The sequence below is a fragment of the Bos grunniens genome, chromosome 19 (genome assembly GCF_055505025.1).
Source record: "Bos grunniens cultivar Pamir isolate PY7600 chromosome 19, Bosgru_T2T1.0, whole genome shotgun sequence".
NCBI lineage: Eukaryota > Metazoa > Chordata > Mammalia > Artiodactyla > Bovidae > Bos > Bos grunniens.
The window spans coordinates 11,330,558-11,352,815 of NC_141183.1; the positions used below are offsets into that span (position 1 = coordinate 11,330,558).

The 22,258-nt window shown below is 50.7% G+C and overlaps 1 protein-coding gene across 7 annotated transcripts in view; it reads left to right on the forward strand.

Annotated features, from left to right (window-relative positions):
• ENDOV (endonuclease V) overlaps positions 1–16,212 on the forward strand; it is a 38,334-nt gene extending 22,122 nt beyond the window's left edge. For 2 of the 7 annotated variants that reach the window (XR_015147318.1, XM_086356535.1), the window contains one exon: positions 8,721–10,278. Coding sequence is in view for 6 of the 7 variants with exons in the window: in XM_086356535.1 (XP_086212661.1) it covers positions 8,721–8,725 (5 nt within the window). In the remaining variant the exon portion in view is untranslated. Of the gene's footprint in view, positions 1–8,567; positions 10,279–14,600 lie in introns of those variants that run through there. The other 5 variants (XM_086356533.1, XM_086356538.1, XM_086356534.1 and 2 more) reach the window with 4 other exon arrangements.
• The last annotated feature ends 6,046 nt before the right edge of the window (positions 16,213–22,258 follow it).

Genomic DNA, 22,258 nt, shown 5'->3' on the forward strand with positions numbered 1-22,258 from the left:
AATCGCCTGCCTCAGCCTCCAGCAGGGCTGGGAATGAGAAAAAGGGTCTGGGGTGTGGGGCGGGCCGGGCCTGGCCTCCATCTCCCCGGGACACACTTCTGTAGTCATGCTGGTGCACTCAGAGCGTGGCTCTCTTGCAGCCTGACTCTGTCCATTCCTTCATTCATTCCACAGCCACCTGCTGCGTCGGGCCTGAATTAGTCACTGCTGGTCAAGGGGTGGGACAGTGCTGGGAAAACACAAATGTGCAGGCGCCCATGACTTGTGTGGCCTCTGCAGGATCCGAGATGCATGATAAGAGCATCCTCAGGGAAGGGTAAACTCTACAGGGGTGAGGGCAGGGCAGGGAGGTAAAGGAGGAGTGACCAGGCCCTGGGTGGCAGTCAGGTGGCAGGCACCCAGGGCAGTGCAGACACAGAACAGCACCCTGGGCCAAGTGCTCGGAGCCTCTGGCAATGTACTGGCAAACCTGAGCAGAATTCAGCTACCTGACTCTCGAGCCGTAAAACTTGGAGACAGTTGCTTAAAACTTTTCTAAGCCTGTTTTCTTACCTGTAAAATGGGGCTAATAATCCCAGTTCCCAGGAGTTTTGTGAGAGTGAAAGGGGCCCTGTTGTAGATGTTCCTGGCCCAGCGCAGGTGCTGAGTTTGGGTCTCCATCCTCCTCCCTGCAGGTGCAGCCTGGGTCCCCTGCTCTCTAGTGGGAGGCTCGGATGGAGCACGTGCTGGGGAGAGGCACAAGTTGAGGCATTTGGCCCAGGAGGAGGGTATTCTGGAGGAGGTGGTGTGAGCTGGCCAGCGGGCCCACAGGCAGAGACAAGGCTGAGAGGCAGGGCTCGTGGACTCTGGACACCCCCACACGGTCACACCCTGCCTTTTGGGTTTTGCTTGTTTTCAGGAAAGCATAGTGGTCACCTAGAGATGTGTCCCCCTGGTGAGGACCAGGGACCATGCTCCAATCCCACCCTCTTTCCATGCCTCTGCCCATGCCATCCCCCCACCTGGCTCACCCCTCTGGTAGTGGTGACCCACTCCATGGTAGCCCCTACCCCATGTCTGCTCAGCTGGTGATTGGCAGCTGCCATTTCCCAGCCCCCCAGCCATGGAGCCTCATGCTTATTCATGACACTGACATATGGCACCTCCATGGCGGGGCACGGGGGGATCGGAGCAAGCTGCCAATTGTGAGAGTGCAGCGTGTCCCCATTCGAGCCCTGCTGAAGCAAAACAAATGCAAGATGTGAGGGGAGCAGAGGCGGCCCGGGGGCGTGCGTGTGTGCCAGTGCTTGTGCTTGCCTGCACCGTGTGGGTGCTGGGAGGAGGGGAGAAAAACAAGGGTAAGGGTGGGGGAGAGAGGGGTGCTGCAGGGCTTGGGAGTGAGTTTAGTTGTCGTGGCTTCTGGGGTCTCAGTTAATGGGGTCCTCGGAGGCCAAGCTCTCCATCCCTCTGCCCCAGGCGGGCTGGCTGACACCAGCCTAAGACAGTTTCACCTCTCTCCCTGTCACGTCTCACACAGGACACTGGGCACGAGCCCATGAACAAGATAAGGGCTTGGCAGCTAGCAGCCCCATGTGCAGATCCTTGAAATGTTCTAATTCTTTCCAGAATCAGGAAAATCTAGCTAATGTCAAGTCAGAGTCCATAGGGCTCCAGACCTAGCCAGTTTCTTTTCCTGTTTTTGCTGAGGGTGGAAGAGTGTGTGTACCACCTCACCTCAGTGGGTGGGGCCCTGCAGCCCTCCAGCAATTCCCTCCCCCAGGCTGGGCTGGCCCTCTAGTGCTCTGTTGGCTACCCATGGGCTATCAGACTCTGCCCCTGGGCTGGGGAGGGCAAAGCAGAGGTAAAGACCAAGCTCTTGGGGTCCTCAGCCCACCCTTCCCCATTGGACCCAGGGCTAGAGGCTGCTGCCATGGAAACAAGTCTCTTTGCCAACTGGCCACATGCATCCTGGAAACAGTAGGTGAGTCCAGGGACCAGTGGATCCAGGAACTGTGACCACCCCTCAGGAAGCCCAGCTCTAGGGTCCCTTGACCCTGCTCTGCCACTTGCCCCTGTCGGTTGTAAGAACTCAGGAGAGAGAGAAGCTTGCTGAGGGAGCTGGGGTGAGGCTGGGGCCAAGACAGACCGAGTGAGGAGCCCTGTGAGGCCCAGGTGAGGGTCCTACACTTGTGCAGGAGGTGGGTGCTTTGAAGCCTCTCCCCTAAGCCTTTATACATGCTTTGTTCAGTGACTGGCCCTGTGGGATCTGTCCATGGGGTCCACCAACCCCCTCACTTTGGGCCCTCCCCAGGGAGTCAGGGAGCTGTAGAAACCTGTCTCCCAAGGGAGCAGCCTGCTGAAGAGCTAGCTATCCAGCAACTCTCTCCAGGGCCACTCTGATTCCAGGCTCAGACATCTTGGTTCTTGGCCCTGGTGAGCTGTCTAGATGGCCTGGTCTCACCTTGGGTGAGGGGCCCCTGCCCCAGCCTAGTATCATGTGAGCCCCGCACTGGGCTGGCATGCTCTCGTCCAGCAGGCGCTGGGCCACACTTCAGGCACCGCTGTGCATAGAGGCATCTGCTGCTCACTGTCTGGGGCAGATGGGCTGCCAGTGAGCTAAGTGTGTGCGGGGGAAGGGGTGCCATAGGAACCCCTTCCCGCGGTAGCGTGGGGGCGGGAGAGACAGGCGCCCGCCGAGGGAGAGCGGGGAGCGCAGGGAGGGAGGGGCTGGGATCACATGGGCTCCTGGTTTGGGGTGAGCCCCGTGGTACTGGTTCCTGGGCAAGGGGCTCAGGAAATCCCAGCACAACCACCGATGGGGAGGGGGGCCTGGAAGCAGTGGCCGAGGCAGGGATTCCCCTGTTATCACTGGGGGCATTGGGCAGAGGGCCTGAGGGAGCGAGTTTGGATCATCTTCAGGGTGCCTTCCAGTTCCTAAACCCTGAGCTTCAGCAGGCTGGGGGCATCCTGCCATCTGAGGGGCCTCCTGTGAGGATAGGAGGATGCCAGCACCGTCTGCTGTGGCTCCCAGAGAGGTTTTAGAACTGCTGTGTGCCAGGTGCTGCCACTGCAGAGTGGGACTCGGTGTCTGCTTCTGCAGCCCTGCCTGGCCGCAGCGGGAACCATGCAGTGTGGGTCCTGGCAGGTGACAGGGGCAGCCTACTGGACCCTGGACCCCCAGGGCCACTGGGGCCCATGAAGGGGAAGGTGTGGAAAATCAACAAGGAAACAGCCCAAGACCACCAGTAGCCTCAGCAATGCACTCATGGGGTACTGGAAGGGGCAGGGGCAGGAGTCAGGGAGGCCCACTAGACAAACCCTAGAATACTGCTTTGGAAAACCGTAGGGCTTCTCATTCATAGTGATGGTGAGCAGAGTCACTGGGCACACTCAGCAGCCCCCTGGGTGTCAGACGCCACCCTGAGCACTTGGCCTCATGGCCTTCAGTAATCGGCCCAGGAGTAGGGGAGGCAGCCATTACCCCACTAGACAGAGGGGGAGACTGAGGCTTAGAAAGATGACGTGGCTGGTGGAGGCCTGAGGGCCGGGTGGTGGCTGAGCTGGGAATGGAGCTGGAGGCCAGCTGGCTGGACAGTCCTAATGGTCAGCTCAAATGCCTGGGCATCCCACGGGATGAGGAGGGTAGATGCCTCGACCCTCCACACTCCAGAAGCCCAGAGGAGGGTGCCAGGTGGGCCTGGTGTCCCCTCCTCCTTCCTCTATCCCTAGGAGGCCCCCACCCCGCCCCTGCAGCCGCCTCCACCCGCCCGGCTGCAGTGACTCAGCTCAGCTGTTCCTCAGCCGCTCTGCTTGCTAGTGGTTGCCTTTCTTTTTCTTTCCCAACATGTGACATTGCCACTGTGCTGTGACACAGTGACTGCCTCTGCCCAGGAGTGCCCATCGTGGCCCCCTTGAGATGGCCAAGGTGGCCAGATGGCCAGGCCTCACCCTCAGACCCTGGTCATAGGCAAAGAGACTGTCACCTCCAGAGCAGGCACAGTCCTCACCTTAGTTCCACCTGACTTGGGCACAGTGCCGGGGGACACCTGTCCAAAGTCACCCTCCACAGCTGCCTCACGACTCAAGGACCTGTGTCCTTGAAGTAGGTGGGGCATCAAAAGGCCAGAAACCCTTCTAGAGAGGGTAACCCAGAAGGGACATTTCAAGAAATGGGTAAGAAATGGAAAGATGTGTCCTGGAGAAGACTAGGGTTGCCAGGCCAGGGTTGGAGGGGCAAGTTACAATGTAGGAAGCTTCTCTGATACTTGGGACTGTCAGTGGAATTTACTCTTTTGTTAGGTGATGAGCTCACTGTTCCTAGAAGGATTCAAGCCCTGACATGGACAGGATTCTTCATGGGATTGAGCCCAGTGTGGTAAAGTTGGTAAGAATAGCATTAGAAGCTAGAGTTGGACATTTGGGGTGGGAATCTCAGGTTTATGTAAACTCAGGCAAGTCATTAGGCCTCTGACAGCCTCAGTCTTCCCTTCTGTAAAATGGGGTTACTATCTCCTTCTCAGGCAATAGTGAGGATCTAAGGAGACAATGTAGGACAAAGGGCCGTGTAAACTGTGGAATGCACACAGATGTTTTTATATTCTAGTTCTGACCCATGCATCTTGAAGGTTCTCCATCTCTGACAGCATTTTCTGCCAAGGATGGGAATGAGCCCCATCAGAAGAAATGGCCCAAACTCCAACAGGGGGGATTTGGGGAGGGGGAAAGGATGGCTCTGGGAAGTGGGAAGTCAAGAAATGAGATTGGGGGACCCACCCTTTCCCTTGTGCCTGGGGAGGAAAGGCAGGGCATCTTCTTCTGCCTCCTGGACTTGGGGATCTTGGGGGTCTGGGGCACAGGGGCACCTGGAAGCCCTCAAGAAGATAGGCTGTTAGTGGTGCCTGGCCTTGGAGAAAAGACAGTGTTGGGGACACCAGAGGTGGTGGAAAGCTCTGTCTGGGCAGCCACAGCTGACTTGAGGTTTCAGAAGCCAAAAGGAGATTTGATGGTCCGGTGAATGCTGGGCTAGGACAGCTGGTTTCTCCTGCCTGAATGTTCCTTCTGCCTCACCTCTCCCCCTCCTCCCTTGCCCCCTTCTCAGTGGTCATTTCTTATGCCTCTTGGAGTAGATTAAGTGGGGCCCCCAAAAGATGGAATCTTGGAGCCTCAGACCATGACCATATCTAGAATAAGAGTCTTTGCAGATATAACCAAGTTCAGGATCTCAAGATGAGATCATCCTGGATTAGAGTAGGTCCTAAATCCAATGTCAGGTGTCAGAAGAGAAAAGCAGAGGGGATTTGAGACTCAGAGATGACTCTGAACTTGGAGGCAGAGACAGGAGTAATGCACCCACCAGCTAAGGAACACCAAAGGTCTCCAGCAGCCACTGGAGACTGGAAGAGAAGCCTGGGACGGTTTCTTCCTCAGAGTGCAGCAGCTGCTGGGCGTTTGGGCTGCTAAAGTCCTCTGTGAACTAAAGGGGTTCTGAGGTAGCTGCTGCTTTGCTGGGGTCTTCCTGCCTTGCTGGTGTTCTCTGACTCCCTTGCAGCTAGAGGGGTCATGTGACCTGGGCTCCACCAACCAAGATTCACCTGGGCAGACTGACTCAGAAGCAGGCAACACCAAAAAACTTATCCTCCTGAATCTTTTCTAGCAAGGGTGGCAGCAGAAGGCCCTGGCTTTGGGGCATCAGTGCCCTATCACGTGTGGGCTACTGGGTCTGCGCCCAATGGGGAGACCATGTGGTTGGGGTGTTGCTCCTGGGTGTGTGGCCACTGGGCAGAAACTTTCTTTTCCAGCAAGCTAGCCAGAGTGGGTCCTATACTGCTGGTTCTGAGCAGTAGAGGGGGTAAGGAGACCTCTGTCTGTGGGGCAGGGAGGTCATGCCCCAGAGAGAAGCTCCTAGAAACCCTTCTCCTGCTAATCCCAGCTGGATGGGAGCTGACCTCTGTCCAAGGACTTTGTGGGACTGGAGCTGGCCAAGAAGTCCATGGAGATCAGGGGGAGGAGACAGTCTGGGCTGGGAGCACCTGGTCAGGACAAGGTGGCCCTCAATTCCCCCACAGACTTTTCCCTGGGCTTGACACCCACTCTCCCCATTTCATCCTTCCTCAGGCCCCCTGTCCTCCTTCTCTCCCCTACACCCTTCTTGGAAATGAAGTCATCTAGAAAAATAATCAAAAAATAGAAAGAAAAAAAAAAGCTAAGAAAATGGGATTTTTTTTCTCCCCCTTCAAACATTTGGTAAGGCACCTCCCACACGGATGAGTGTCCACCGGGGCCTGTTTTTGTCCGAGGGAGACTCAGGCCTGAACCTCTTGGGTGTACAAGCCGGTGGGCCTCCCCACTCCCCACAATGCAGGCTCCACACTGGACCTCTTCTGGCCAGCCAAGGTCAGCCCCTGAAGCCTGAGACCCCAGGTGATACTTTCAGCAGAAGGCCCAGAAGCCCCTGAGGCAGAGGCAGGTTAGCAAGAGAGGGCAGGAGGGTTCGAGTTCAGGGGGAATATTAGCTCCCAAGTGAGGTCTCTGTCTCCAGTCTCTCCCGTGTTCCCACTGGCCCACGCTTTGCCGCAGAGTTCTCATTTGTTTATTTATAATTTAAACTCAGCCTGCTTCCAAGAAAGCTCAAGGCACTTGCTGAAAAGCTGCTTCCACAAGCTGGGATGCGCTCTGTCAGCCTTGGGCTCAAAGCCCATGGACACGACCCCGTTGCTCAGCCTGGCTCCCAGGCCCCCTGGCCCCTGCCACCCTGATGTGCACCTGGCTTCCAGACACACCCTCCCTTCCAGGGCAGCTTGCTGGGATGACCCGCCTGGGGTGCCTCCTTCCATCTCGGGACCAGCCCCTTCCTCCATGGCCCCTTCTCTGGCTCCAACGGGAGGGTCCCTGGGGGCACCTACACCTCTTTTCTGCCCCTCGGCCATCTGTTCTGTCAGTCACCTGGAACAGGCTGCTCCTTTTGCTCCCAACTGAACTGGCCTGATCTTTGAAGGGCTGTGACCAAGTCTCATCACTGTTGCCAATGATGGGTGATATGATGGTGACGGTGGGGGCTCCCCTCCAAGTCTGGAATAGTATTAGGCCTGGGGCACCACATGTCTCAGCATAGGTTCCCACAGCGGAGGTACAGGAAGGGAAGGGCCTGTAGGAAGGCCTGGTAGGGGAGAGACTGCAGAGGAGGGCATGGGTCACGCTGATGGCCTCATCTACACGCCAGGTAGAGGCCAAAGATGATGTTTTCTTGTTTCTTCAGGACCCAGTGACCAAGTGTGACTCCATACACTGGGGGCATGGGGGGCAGGGAGGACCAAGTGCAGTGAGGACCCCAGTGGCTACAGCTGCATTTGGCAGCCTCATCCAAACTTCCCAGCCCAGCTGGGCCTCAGGACTTCTTGCTTCCTGCAGGAGGATCACCTTGATCCTGGGTCTCTCTTCCCTCAGCTTTGCATTCTTGGGCTCACTTTTCATCTTGTGGCAAAAGGAGCCCTGGCTCCTTTTCAGATCTGTGCAAGCCAGGGCCAGATAAGGGGTTTACCCAGGACAGCTTGCAAACAGTGCTTCATTTCTCCAAACCCCAGTTCCTCCTTCATAAAACGGAGCTAATGACACTGATGTCACTGGGGGTGCTGACAGGCGAACAAGATAAAGCGCACCAAGTACACATACGCTTCCATCCCCTCGCAGAGCCTCAGTTTTCCCATCTGTAAAATGAAGCCCTCTCAGGCCGTAGATCCAACTCCTGCAGAGCAGGTTGGATGCCTCTGCCAGCTAGGAGGGCACATCATTAGCAAGGGGCAGGGGCTGCTCTCCTTTCCTACTGAGTTCAAGATCCCACTGGACTGGCATCATCAGTTGTGGCCTCTGTCTCTCCCTCCCTCAGCCTGAGCAGACACAACCTGGCAAAAGGAACCCTGGCAGGGCCCTTGGGGGTTGCCCTCAGTAAGCCTCAGTGGCAAGGGCGATGCCAGGTAAGCCATGCCAGGAATGCTCAGCTACTTGGCAAGCACAGCAGAGCATGGCCTTTTCCTGGTTCCGGCTCTCCTCCCTGCTACTGTGTTCCATGGGGCCACAGATGCCCTGGCTGTGGGGGTTGAGGCAGACCAGATGTCCGTTTCAGGCCACCATGCTCCATGCCAGAAGGACAGTACAGCAGGGCCCGATGCTGACACAGCCCTGGAACCCTAGACTTTGGCACTAAGAGGGAGGCAAGGGCAGGAGAGCAGGTGGAGAGGAGCCACCTGGCTCCTCTCCTGAAGGAAATGCCTTTGAGCCATAGACTAGCCCAGGAGCATCTGGCTGCTGGGGTGGCCTGTGCCCTGCTCCCCACGAGGCTGGCAGCATATGGCTGCCCTCGCTCACTCAAGCCACACACCAAGCAAAAGCCCCTCTCCCATTGCCCACACCCACAGGGAAGCCAGTTGTCTGGACACTTGGATGCAATTCTGGGCAGCCTGGATGCTTGTCTGGCTTCTCGCCTGAGAAGCAGCATCCGGCCCTGGGAAAAGCACAGGCTTCTCAGCCACCAAGATCTGAATCCCAGAAATCATGTCTGTGCAAAGGAGAAAATCAGTAATTGTTGTTCACAGAGCACACTTCACGCCAGAAGAGCCCCCCGGACGAGTGGGAGGAATTCTAGAGACCCCATTCTAGAGGGGCCCACCCTCTTCCACTGTGCCTCAGGTGCCCATCCTCAGCACTGCACTGTATGGTGGTAGTCACTTCTCTGTCCCTCCCACCAGACTGAGAACCTTGAAGGCAGCACCAGATCTTCTCACACAGTTCAGCACCCAGCAGAGTGCCAGGCATGCTGGACGGACTGCCAGCAACAGCCAGTGACATCTGGAGACCAGAGGATTCTGAGCTGAGGATGACAGTGTTTGGAGGAATAGGGCTCCCAGAGGCTCCTTGGGCCTCCCACAGAAATGGGAGGCCACTCTTTGGGAGTGAGATGTCCAAAGTAAGACACTTAGCACGTAGACATTCAGCTAGTCCTGGCCAGTTCTTCCAGAGAGGGTGACCCAAGGGATTCAACACCCTTCTTAGGGAGGATGAGGAGAGAAGACCCCTCGTCCACCTGCTTAGTCTGCAACAACTACTGAGCACCTGCTCTGGTCTGAACAAGACAAACTCTTGGCCATGGAACTTTCAGACAACATATAAGTACATTATCAACTGTGTTGGATGGTGATAAGACCTATGGAGAAAAATCAGGGCAGGGAGGATGGGGAATGTGGGGTTTAACTTTAAGCAGGTAGTCACCTCACTTAAAGAGGCGTGGCCTAGACAGAGGGACCAGCAAGTGGTTGGGGGGAGATGAAGCAAGGTCAGTCACGAATGAACAAGGCTGAAGTAGGGGAGCAGTGGGGTAGAGGCAGACTGGGGAAACCGGGAACCACAAGATGGAACATGGACTGAAGGGCGGAGTTGGAAGACTCGGCAAGAGGTTGGGCATTACTCAAAGCGACTAAAGGTGGTCCAGGGTGGTCGCAGCGGAGGAGGGACAAGGAGCCCATTCTGGTCACATTTTGCTGGCACAGCCAGCAAGACCGGCTACCGAACCGTACGTAGTCCAGGAGGCCACCCAGGCCGGAAGCCTCTCCCGCGCCCTCTGGGCCCGCGCCGACCGGAAGCCACGAGGCCAAGTTCTCGCGGGAGCGCCTCCTGGGTCCCGCCCCTGAAGCGCCGCCAATCGCCGCGCGCCCGAGGGCGTTGCCGTGGCAACCGCGCCCGACGTTGGGTCCCGCGGTCCTGCCCCAGAACTTGGCCTCCAGGCCTCGGTATCGCCGTTACCGTGATCGGGGTTGCGGGCGTCCTCCTCCCCAGGGCTCCTTCTCAGGAAGGTTCAGGGGCAGGAAGCCGCAGAAAATGCAGTCGATCCCTTTAACGTTGTCCTAGCATTTTACATCCACTGTCCCGGTGTTGAGGAGCCAAGGCCGACACCACTCACCCACCCCTCGCCCAGAAGGCTAATCCACCTCCCCCGTTCTCCACCCACCCTCAAACATCGCCGCCCCCTCCGCCCCCATTTCCTCGCGGAGGAGCAGGTCGTGGGGAGAGAATGCCTCTAGGCTGCAAAATTCCTGAGGACAGGGACACTGTCGCAACACATCAACTGTCGGAGGAAGGAAAGCACGAGTACTAAATCAGTGTGAACTTGAGAAGGAGTGCTTGTTCCTTGGGTTCACCCAGAACCAAATCTAACTCAAAGGAAAGTTACTGCAACTGGGAAAAAAGCACAGTTGGCTGGAGAATTTGGTTTAAAAATAAATAAATAAAATTTAAATTACATAACCAACACATGTTTGGTGTAAAACATGAAAGTATAAAAATCCTTGATCCCACCGCAAGATATAACCACTGCTGACATTTCAGAATATTTTCTTTTAGGCTTTTTTTTTTCCCCAATATATTGCATATACATTTTTTTTTCCAAATAAAATTCTATTCATGTGCTGCAGTGCCCCCATGGACCCTCATGTGTGGGAATGGAGACTCCTGATGTGATTGAAGAGTTTTCCCTCCCTAGTATCCCTGTCTTCCCCAACACACACACACACACACACACACACTCTCTCTCTCTCTCTAGGAGTCAAGGGCACACATGTACACTGATACAGCTGATACCAATGTAGGCGCTGGTTCCCTGAGCCTTCGTGATAGAGAGGGGGCTCTGAAAGTGACAGTGGGCCCTCCATGCTCTGTGATCATTTCCACAGTCAGTCCCAAGTTCTCTCTGCCTTCTAGGCTAGGGGTGCTATCATAGGAGACAGGATCAAGATGGGGCTTGAGGAATCTGCCAATCCAGGGAGGGAAGTTCAGGCAAGCAGGCCTAGCCAAGGGCTCCATCCTCCATGTGTGAGAGTCCTCAGAGAAATAGGAGAAACAGCCAGGTCAGATGAGAAGGCAGCAAAAGCAAGCAAGCAGAATGCCAACACTTTGCCTCTGCCATCCCCGGGGACCACTGATCATGCTTTTGGACCACGGGTTCACTGAAAGAGAACCCCACAACTCACCCACCCACACATACACATCCCACATGGTTTCATCAGACAAGGAGACGTGTTGTATCCTGGCACTTTGAAAGAACCCCCTTAGCTAGCTCACCCTCCAAGGCAAAATTTGGAAGCAATACATATGTCTACTGGGACAGGGGAGGCAGATATGCCTCCTACCTCTAAGCTCTCTAACCCGGGAGCCAGTTATTCACAAGTCTGGCCCCTTAGCCCTCCTGACTGAGCACACACAGAGTCATGGGAATGACATCACCATATATCCTGATCGAAACATGGGACATTTGTGTAGAGCCTTATGTCCTGCCTCCTTGGTGCCTGCCAGTGTGGATTGATCTTGTCTTTTCCACAGACTTGTCTTTTTTTTTTTTTTGCCTCTCTTTAGTTCCCTGACCAGGGATCAAACTCAGGCATTTGGCAGTGAAAGCGTGGAGTCTTAACCGCTGGGGCACTGGGGAATTCCCTCCACAAACTCTGTCTTATAGGGTGTTTTGAGTGTGGTGGCTCAGAAAGGGGGAGGCTAGACACCTATGCGCTGTCCACTAGGATGCTGAAGCTGATGCAAACAGCCCAGTCTAGCTCGCTTCGGTGAAGTTCTTTTCTCAGAAACTCCTTAGAAGGTGGTTGTAGGACACAGAGGCTGTCCATGTGTTCACACTGTCACTTCTTCCCGCCCTGTAGGCGGAAAAAGCCCCCTCCTGCACCAAGTAGCCACAGGGAACCCTGCTCCATATGTCACCACTCACAGTCCACAGAGAATCTCCTGATGGGTCTTTAGGACATTTTTGAAAATCACATCACATTTCTCTTAAAACCATGCCGTGGCTTCCCATATTATTCAGAGTAAAATTCACAGTTCTTTCCTTGGTGTATGAGGTGTCAGTTACCTCCTATCCGAGGACCCCTAGAACACAACTGCAGTGGAATTGAGTGAGGGCAACAGCACACTGTGGGGAGCTGGGGAGTGCTCATAGGGATCAGGGGTGATGCCATAACAGGGTATCTTAGTAATTTGTGTCTGGAAGGCAGGAGAACTTTAGCAAAGTTTAGGCTAAAATTGGCAAACCCACTCCAGTCAGCAAGGAAAGGGGACCTGAGGGCCATTTTTAGGTCTGGACAGAGTTCATGTTCTGTCTGTGTTCAGAGATGACTGCAGAGGCCTCTTGTTTCTATCTCCATCCATCTTGGCTGTATCTGATAACAGAGACACCGTTGAGCTATGAAATTTTCTGCACATCATTGAGGCGAGCTGCTTTTCTCCTCAAGCCCCTGTATGACCTGACCCTCCCCCACCCCAGCTCTTGGTCTCTCCTGCCATGCTGCTGCCCCTTCAGGCCCTCCACCTGGTCTTTCTGCCCAGGGACCCTCCCCTGCTCCACCTTACTCTCTGTCCCTTTATCCTACTTTGGGCTCTCACCATCTCCTTTCCTTCCACTAAGTGAATCCTTCATCCTCTCGTCCCCCCTTATCTCTGGCTCCTCTCCCCAGGTTGGCACCAAATCCACAACAGGGAGAGTCTGGTCACATGCCAGAGGGTCACAGTGCTGGGCAGTTCCCCAAGGGCAGTCTTGTCCTCCCAAAGGACTTGGGTGTTTTCCGGTGTTGGTGACCCCATTCTGCACTGTGGTCTGTGCTACAGCACTGAAAGAAAGTGAAAGTGAAGTCGTTCAGTCATGTCCTACTCTTTGGGACCCCATGGACTGTAGCCTACTAGGCTCCTCTACCCATGGAATTTTCCAGGTAAGAGTACTGGAGTGGGTTGCCATTTCCTTCTCCAGGGGTTCTTCCTGACCCCAGGATTGAACCCGGGTCTCCCGCACTGCAGGCAGACTCTTTACCATCTGAGCCACCAGGGAAGCTGTAGCACTAAGAGACCCAAACTGGCTGTGGTGAGTATGTAATGTACAGAAGCTGCTTTGACCATACGGCTTCTCAGCCTCCCCTTTAAGCTGCCAGATGCCAACAGTCTGATGACCCCCTGAGCCTTAAAGAGCAAAGAAACTGGAGCTCTGAGGCTTGACCTGCCCTCTGCCCAAAGCTGCTCTGACTCCTTCAGCTGGAGGCTAGGACCCCACACCAGCCAAGGTGAGCTCCTGATGTTCCCAGTCCTCCAAGCTTAGAGCCTCCCTTTCCTTGGCTCTTAAAATAGAAGGATGTTAGCCCCACCATTCATTTCTTAGTAGGAGTGCTCGTTGCTCAGTTGTGTCCAACTCTTTGTGACCCCACGGATTGTAGCCTGCCAGGCCCCTCTGACCATGGGATTCTCCAGGCAAGAATACTGGAGTGGGTTGCCGTTCCCTTCTCCAGAGGATCTTCCAAACCCAGGGACTGAACCCAGGTCTCCTTCATTGCAGGCAGATTCTTTACTGTCTGAGTTATCTTGGGCTGCCATAATAGGATACTGCAGGCTGGGAAACTTCAAACAATAGAAATTAATTGCCTCAGTCTGGAGACTGGAAGTCTGAAATCACGGTGTCAGCAGGTTCCTTTTGGAGGTTCTGAGACAGAATTCACTCTAGGCCCCTCTCCAGCTTCTGGTGGCTGCTGGTGATCCTTGGCTTGTGGAGCATCATCCGGTCTCTGCCCTGTCTTCACTTGACCTTCTCACTATGTCCCTGTGTTTTTGACCAAATTTCCTAGACTTCGTACCAGTATGACTGTAATCCAGTATGTGTGTATGTGTGTGTGTGTGTGTGTGTGAAGTTGCTCAGTCATGTCCAACTCTGCGACCCTGTGGACTGTAGCCCGCCAGGCTCCTCTGTCCATGGCATTCTCCAAGCAAGAATACTGGAGTGGATTGCCATTTCCTTCTCTAGGGCATCTTCCCAACCCAGGAATTGAACCTGGGTGTCCTGCATTGCAGGCAGACGCTTTACCCTCTGAGCCACCAGGGAAGCCCGTAATCTTGTATGACTGTACTTTAACTTGATGTGACACCTGCAAAGACCATATTTCCAAGTAAGTTCACAAGTTCTGAGTGGATATGAATTTCAGCAGGACACAACTCAACCTAGCACAGCTCTCATCCATATAAGGTGGAAAACTCAGGGTCCCATGAGGGTCCCCATGTTTTTCTGCCATCACGTTTCCTGCTTCTGCTTCATACTCGATAGGGGGTCTACACTGGACACCACCCAACTTCTTTGTGCAGAGCTTTGTTTACCTGGGCCTTTCTGGAAGCAGACATTCACTTGTGTTTGGGTGATGGAGCAACTTGCTACAGATGACAACACGGACGTTTCTGGCCAACTGGGCTTTCCTGCCTGGCCTTTTACCACTTCATCTCTTTTCTTTTCTCAGTTCTCTGTTCCACAGATTCTTACCTCTTCCCTCCTAGGATGTCTATAAAAACCACAGTCCCTTTTCCTGCTGTGCAAGCAGCTCCTTTTACCTTTTCCTTCCTGCCTGAACCCTTGAAGGTAGGGGAGAGGGTGAGTCTACCTTCCAAACCAACAAAAGCCATTGGGATATTTTCCTAAACCAAGTCAAGCCAGCGTGTGACAAGTACCAGTTCCACTGGTGCATGAAAGCAGCCAGTCCTTATTTCAAAGAGAATTTCTGCTGTTTTTTTCTCTTTCTACATCTGCACTAACATTCTGTGATTCTTAGAGAACCAGAATTCTGAAGAGCAAAGACCAGAACCAAGAATGCTCTAGCCAGAAGGATCTTCTAGGAGGAAGGAAACAGACCCGACCTCTGCTTGCCTGGGTTCTGCGTTGGGGAGATGTGGAGCTGTGCAGACCAATCAGGTGTGGCTGGCACTGCTAAGGGGATACGGATGCAATGAGACAGGATCACAGGGAGGACTAGTTTACATGGGGCTGGGGAATCAAAAACGAGTAGCATTAGCCTAGCAAATTATTTATCGGATATGACACTAAAAGCACAGGCAATGAAAAAAATATAAATTGGACTTCAAAATAAAAAACTTTTGTGTATCAAAGGATACTATCAAGAGAGTGAAAAGACAACCCACAGAATGTGAGAAAATATTCACAAGGCATATATCCAATAATGGATGAATATCAGGAATATATACAAAATTTACATAACTCAACAATAACAAAACAAACACCTAATATTAAAATGGCCAAAGGGTTTGAATAGACATTTTGAAAAGAAGATGCACAAATGGCCGTAAGCACATGAAAATCAATATATCATGAGTATTTTATGATATGATATAATATCACTAATCATTAGGGAAGTGCAAATCAAATCCATGTAAAATAGCACCTCATACCCATTAGGGTGTGTGTGTGTGTGTGTGTGTGTGTTAGTCACTCAGTTGTGTCTGACTCTGAGACCTCATGAACAGTAGCCCATCAGGCAAGAATACTGGAGTGGACTGCCATTCCCTTCTCCAGAGGATCTTCCCAACCCAGGGATCAAACCCTGGTCTCCTGCATCGCAGGCAGATTCTTTACCATTTGAGCTACAGGGAAGTCCTTACCCATTAGGATGACAACCATCAAGTAACAACAGCAGGAATAACAAATGTGGGTGGCGATGCTGGAACCTAGTACACTGTTGGTAGGAATGTAAATGGTGCAGCCACTGTAGAAAACAGTGTGGTAGTTCCTCAAAACCTGTATATAGAATCGCCACATGATTCTACTCCTAGGTATACACCCAAAGGGATTGAAAGGGAGGGCTAAAGCAGACACTTGCACACCCATATTCTTAGCAGCACTATTCACAATAGCCAAAAGATGGAACCAAGGGCCCACCAACAGATGAACGGATAAATAAAGGTGGTCTATCACTACGATACAATATTATTCAGCTGTAAAGGAATGGCATTGTGACCCACCCTACAAGATGGATGAACCTTGAAAACATGCTGAGAAGCCTGACACGAAAGGGTAAATACTGTATGATTCATTTATATAAGGTACCTAAGATAGGTCAGTTCATAGAGACAGAAAGTAGAGTGGAGGTTATCAGGGATTGGGGGAGGGGGAGGCAGTCAGTGTTTAATGGGTGCAATGTTTTTGTTTGGGTAGATTAAAAAGTTTTAGAAATAGTGATAATTGCATAATGCTGTGAATATAATAACACCTATGAGTTGTATGGTTAAAACAGTAAATTTTATGTTGTATATATTTACCACAATTTTTAAAAATTAGTAATGTAATATACCAAAAACCATTGAGTCATATACTTCAAATGAGTAAATTTTATGCTATGTCAATTATGTCTTAATAAAGCTATTAAAAAGGAGTACAGCCCTCCCCCTATGCAAGTCCCAGGCAAAGATCCCTAAGTTTCAGGAAGGGGTTTGATGCCTTAGAGACACTGACCATCTGGGCCTGGGCCCTCACAAGGATGGGGCAGGAGCACGGGCATCTCCCCAGCCCTGAGCGAGATCACGCGAGTGGAGCCTCCCTCCCTGCACCCCAGCCCTGCCGGCTGCCTCCAGCGTCTCCTCTGCAGGCTGGTTCTGTGCTGAGCACACAGCCTCTCCTCAGAAGCCAATTTTCTGCACAGCGAAAATGTTTTCTCTGTGCCCACTTTAGCAGATGGCCCCCCACCTTGGCCTGAATTGAGAAGCACAGAAATCAAACAGCGGACAGACGGCTTCCTTGGCAATGCCTTATAGGCACACAAGCATGCAAACTCACACCCGCTCTCCTCACCCTCCCCCATCCTCCCCCACCATTTGCCTTCGTTGTTTCTGAGCCTGGAGCTGGTCCAGGTGCCTGAGCTGAGCCTTCTTCTGCCCACAGACCACCCACTGGGCACCTGCCCCAGGTGCTTGTTCATGGTAGGTGCTCAGGAAATAGGTATTCAATAAGTGAATGAATGAATGAGTATGTTTTTCTTTTTTTCCCATTTTTAAAAACTTAAGCATAGTTGAGGCACAATATTATATAAGTTACAGGTGTACAGTATAGTGATTCACAATTTAAGGTGGCTCAAATGGTAAAGAATCTGCTTGCAATGCAGGAGACCCAGGTTCAATTCCTGGGTTGGGAAGATCCCCTGGAGGAGGGCATGGCAACCCACTCCAGTATTCTTGCCTGGAGAATCCCATGGACTGTAGCCCGCCAGGCTCCTCTGTTCATGGGGTGCCAAAGAATCAGACATGACTGTGTGACTAATGCAACAGACATTTATAGATATTATCAAATGTTGGCTGTATTCCTTGTGCTGTACAATATATCCTTGTAGCTTATTTTGTACATGGTAGTTTCTACTCTTAATTCCCTACCCCTGTTGTGCCCTTCCCCTTACCCTTTCCCCACAGTAACCTCTAGTTTGTTCTCTGTATCTGTGGGTCTACTTCTTTTTTGTTATATTCATTAGTTTATTGTATCTTTTAGATTCCACATATAAGTGGTATCATACAATATTTGTCTTTCTCTGACTTATTTCACTTGCATAATGCCCTCCAGATCCACCGATGTTGTTGCAAATGACAAGATTTCATTCATTTTTACAGCTGAGTAGTAGCCCATTATATATATATATATGTATGTATATATATACATATACATATTCCAGTGTGTGTGTGTCTGTGTGGGTATAGTATATGCCACATCTTCTTTATCCATTCATCTGTTGATGAACACTTAGATCGCTTCCGTGACTTATCTTGGCAATTATAAATAATGCTATTGTGAGTGCACATCTTTTCTAATTAGTTTTAGGGTTTGTTTTTTTTTAATGTATACCCAGGAGTGGAATTGCTGGGGCTTTCCTGGTGGTTCAGACAGTAAGGAATCTGCCTGCAATGTGGGAGACCTGAGTTGGATCCCTGGGTCAGGAAGATTCCCTGGAGAAGGGAATGGCCACCCACTCTAGTATTCTTGCCTGGAGAATCCCATGGACAGAGGAGCCTGGGGGTCTATAGTCCATGGAGTCACAAAGAGTGGACCTGACTAAGCAACTGACACTCTACTTTTCATAGTAGCTCTATTTTTAGTTTTTTAGTTTTTAGTTTTTTGAGAGACTTCCATACTGTTTTCCACAGTGACTACACCAATTTACATTCCTACCAATAGTGTAAGAGGGTTCCATTTTCTCCATACCTTGTCAACATTTATTATTTGTGTGTATGTTTGTCTGTTTTTTCGGCCACGTACCACACAGCATGTGGGAAGCCTAGTTCCCTAACAAGGGGTGGAACCCATGCCCCCTGCAACGGAAATGAGGAGTCTTAACCAGGGCACCATCAGGGAAGTCCCTGTGTTCTTTCTGATGATAGCCATTCTGACAGATGTGAAGTAATATCTCGTGGTTTTGATTTGCCCTTCCCTGATGACTAGCGATGTTGAGCATCTTTTCATGTGTCTGCTGGCCATCTGCACGTGCACTTTGGAAAAATGTCAATTCAGATTTTCTGCCCATTTTTTATTCGGGTTCTTTTTTTGATGTTGAGTTGTATGACCTGTTTGTATATTTTGGATATTAACTTCTCACTGGTCATACCATTTGCAAATATTTTCTCCCAGTCAGTAGATTGTCTTTTCATTTTGTTGATGATTTCCTTTGCCATGCAAAACTTTTAAGTTTAATTAGTTTATTTTTGCCCTTATTTACTTTGCCATAGGAGACAGATCAAAAAAAAATGTTGCTATAGTTTATGTCAAAGAGTGTTCTGCCTATGTTTTCCTCTAGGAGTTTTATGGCTTCTGGTCTTAAATTTAGGTCTGTAATCCATTCTGTGTTTATTTCTGCATATAGTGTTAGAGAATGTTCTTATGTTATTCTTTTACATATAGCTGTCCAGTTTTCTCAGCACCACTTATTGAAGAGACTGTCTTTTCTCCATTGTATGTGCCTGACTCCGTTGTTGTGGATTAATCAATCATGTGTGTGGGTTTAATACTGGACCTTCTGTCTTGTTCCATTGATCCATATGTCTTTTTTTGCACCAGTACCATTCTCTTTTGATTACTGTAGCTTTGTAGTATAATCTGAAGTCAGGGAATGTAATTCCTCCTGCTCTATTCTTCTTTCTGAATATATATTTTTTTTTTTTGTAATTTAGAGTCTTTTGTGTTTCCATACAAATTTCACAGTTATTTCTCTTGAAAAAAATATCATTGGTAACTTGATAGGGATTGCATTGAATCTGTAGATTGCCTTGAGTAGAGAGATAATGTTAGCAATATTGATTCTTCCAATCCAAGAACATAGTATTGATACATCTTTCCATCTGATTGTATTGTCTTCGATTTCTTTCAACAGTGTCTTATAACAGCTTTCCAAGCACAGGTTTTTTACCTCCTTAGGAACTTCATTCCCAGGTATCTTATTCTTTTTGATGTAATGATAAACGAAATTGTTTCCTTAATTTCTCTCCCTAATAGTTCATTGTTAGTGTATACAAATGCAACAGATTTCTGTGTATAAATTTTGTATCCTATAATCTTACTGTATTCATTCATGAGGTCTAGTACTTTTCTAGTGGCACCTTTAGGGCTTTCTACGTACAGTTATCTGTGAACAGTGTAAACTTTACTTCTTCCTTTCCAATTTGGATTCCTTTTATTTATTTTTCTTCTCTGATTGCTATGCTTAGGACTTCCAATGCATGTTGAATAAAAGTGATACGATTGGGCATCCTTGTCTTGTTCCTGATCTTAGAGAAAACGTTTTCAACTTTTCACTGTTGAGTATGATATTGGTGGATGTTGGTTTGTCATATATGGCCTTTATTATGTTGAAGCATTTCCCCTCTATCCTCACTTTCTAGAGTTGTCTTTTTTATTACAAATGGATGTTGGATTTTGTCAAAAGATTTTTATGCATCTATCCAGATGATCATATGGTTTTTATTCTTCTGTTTCTTAATGTGGTGTATCACATTAATTGATTTGCTGATATTGAAAAATCTTGCATAATTGGGTTAGATTCCACTTGATCATGATATAATATCCTTTTAAAAGTATTGTTTGATTCAGTTTGCTAATATTTTGTTGAGGATTTTTACATGTATGTTTATCAGTATTATTTTCTTTTTTGTGATGTGTTTATCCAGTTTTGGTATCAGAGTGATACTGGCCTCATAGAATGAGTTCAGAAGTGTCTCCTTTGCAATTTTTTAGAATAATTTGATAAAGATAGGTATTAACCCTGGGCTTAGTACCTGCCTCTAACAAACAGAGCCAAGTCCTGGAGTCTGGGATTCCAGAGCTGGTGTCACACCATTAGTGATTGTGGATGGGGGTGGGGGATAGCCTGACACAGTTGGATCCAGAGTCCAGGGCGTCCTGAACCTTGTGTTAGTCTGCTCGTGGGCAGGGCTGGGGCCCAGATGATTCCAGGGCAGTGTCTGGCCTGCTGATGGGCAGGCTGTATCTGCAGGCTGTGGGATGGTGATTTTCTTGTCTGGTGCCTGCCCACTGGTGGGTGGAGCCAAGTTCTGGGCCCTCTGGTGGGCAGGGCTGTGTCCAAGGGAGGCTGAGGACTCAGGAGGTCTTTAGGCATCTGGTCTGCCCTGATAGGGCTGTGTTCCCACCCAATTAGTTGCTTGGCCTGAGGTGTCTCAGCTCTGATACCTATACAGGCTCTTGGGTAGGGCCAGGTCTTGGCCCTGATGAGCTAGAGGGAGGATCCCACACAATGGTGCTCACCAGCATTAACATCCATGTGGTAGAAGGAGCTCCGAAGAATGGTTGTCACCAGTGTATATGTCCCCAAGGTGAGCCACTCCTCAACCCCCCACCCTCCCTGCATCTCCAAGAGGCTCCCCAAGATAAGCAAGTAGGTCTGGCCCAGGCTCCTATAAAATTACCGCTTTTGCCTTGGGTCCTGGAGCATGAGAGATTTTGTGCACACCGTTTGAGTGAAGTCGCTTTTCCCCACAGTCCTGTGGGGCTCCCCAAATTAAGCCCTGCCAGCTCTCAAGGCCAGTGGCTCTGGGAGCTCATTTTCCTGGTTCAGACCCCTGGGCTGAGGAGCCTGATGCAGGGCTCAGAACTCTCACTCCTGTGGAAGAATCTCTACACTGTAGTTATTCACCACTTTGTGGGTTGTCCACCAGGGTTTTGGGACTTTATCAAGGATCTGCCCTTTCTACCAGTCTCAGTGTGGTTCCTTCTTTATGTCTTTAATTGTAGAAGATCTCTTCTGGTAGGTTCTGGTCTTTTTCATTGATGGCTATTCTGCAAATAGCTATGATTTTGATGTGCTTGTAAGAGGAGGTGAGCTCAGGGTCCTTCTGCTTGGCCATCTTGGCCAATCTCCTGTATGTCTGTTTGTCTAAAGGCTCAGTTGTGGTTACCCATTTTCTCAATATCCTTCTCTTCCCCTGTCCCCAAAGGGAGACTGCCAAATCCAGATCATGGCAGGGGGCTCTGGTCTTGTGGCCCCTGCCCCGAGTACCTATGTGTACCCTGATTTATATGGTAGCTGAGAAACTTCTGGGGAGACAGTGTCACCCAGGTCCACCAACAGTGATCAGAAATAAGAACTCATGTAGTCTTAAGGTTTGAGGGAGGACAAGAAGGACCCTGAAAGGATAGTTAGCATTGAAGAAAAGTCTGCTGAGGGCAGATCCCATGGCTGCTGGCCCAATGGTGGGGCAGGGACCAGAGGTGCCCTATGTAAGCAGGGGTCTTGGAACAGGTACATCAGGCATCCTGCAGAGAGGGCCCTGCTGGTCCCCACAGATTGGTCCTGGGCTCCAGGGAGAGTCCAAAGAGACTGAAGAGACTGCCTGGTCCCACCCTGTCTTCCTATGCTAGGGGAAACTAAGGCCTTGAAAACCACTGTTCATCTCCTTGAGTGAATCTCAGGAAATGCCAAGTGTGCTTCATGGGAAAACCACGAAATGAAATGATTTTCAGTTTTTAAGGATCAGACTGTTCAGTTCAGTTGCTCAGTCGTGTCCAACTCTTTGCCACCCCATGGACTGCATGCAGCATGCCAGGCTTTAGAAACAATCAGACTGTTACAAACAATTTCTTTGAACATCAGGAGAGGAGGGAGGCTCTGCTTCCATGGGGAAGGGCATCTTGGGAATCCAAGGCCACAGGAACTCACCATGTGCATCACATGTGAGTGAGTGAGAACCTGGGGGCTCAGGGATGACAACAGAGCAGTGAAGTTCGAGGGAAGAGCAGATCCAGTCAGAGGGTCATGGGCTCAGGTCCTCTTCAAGGGGGTGGCCTCCCTGGTGCTGACTTCTGCAGATGAATTCTGAACCTATAGCTAGTGTGGAAAGACAGGGGATTTGCAGTCTGAGCGCCCACCCTGCCACTCAGCAGGTCACTCAGCCTCACCGCTGGCTCCTCATCTGCAAACTCAGCATTGTC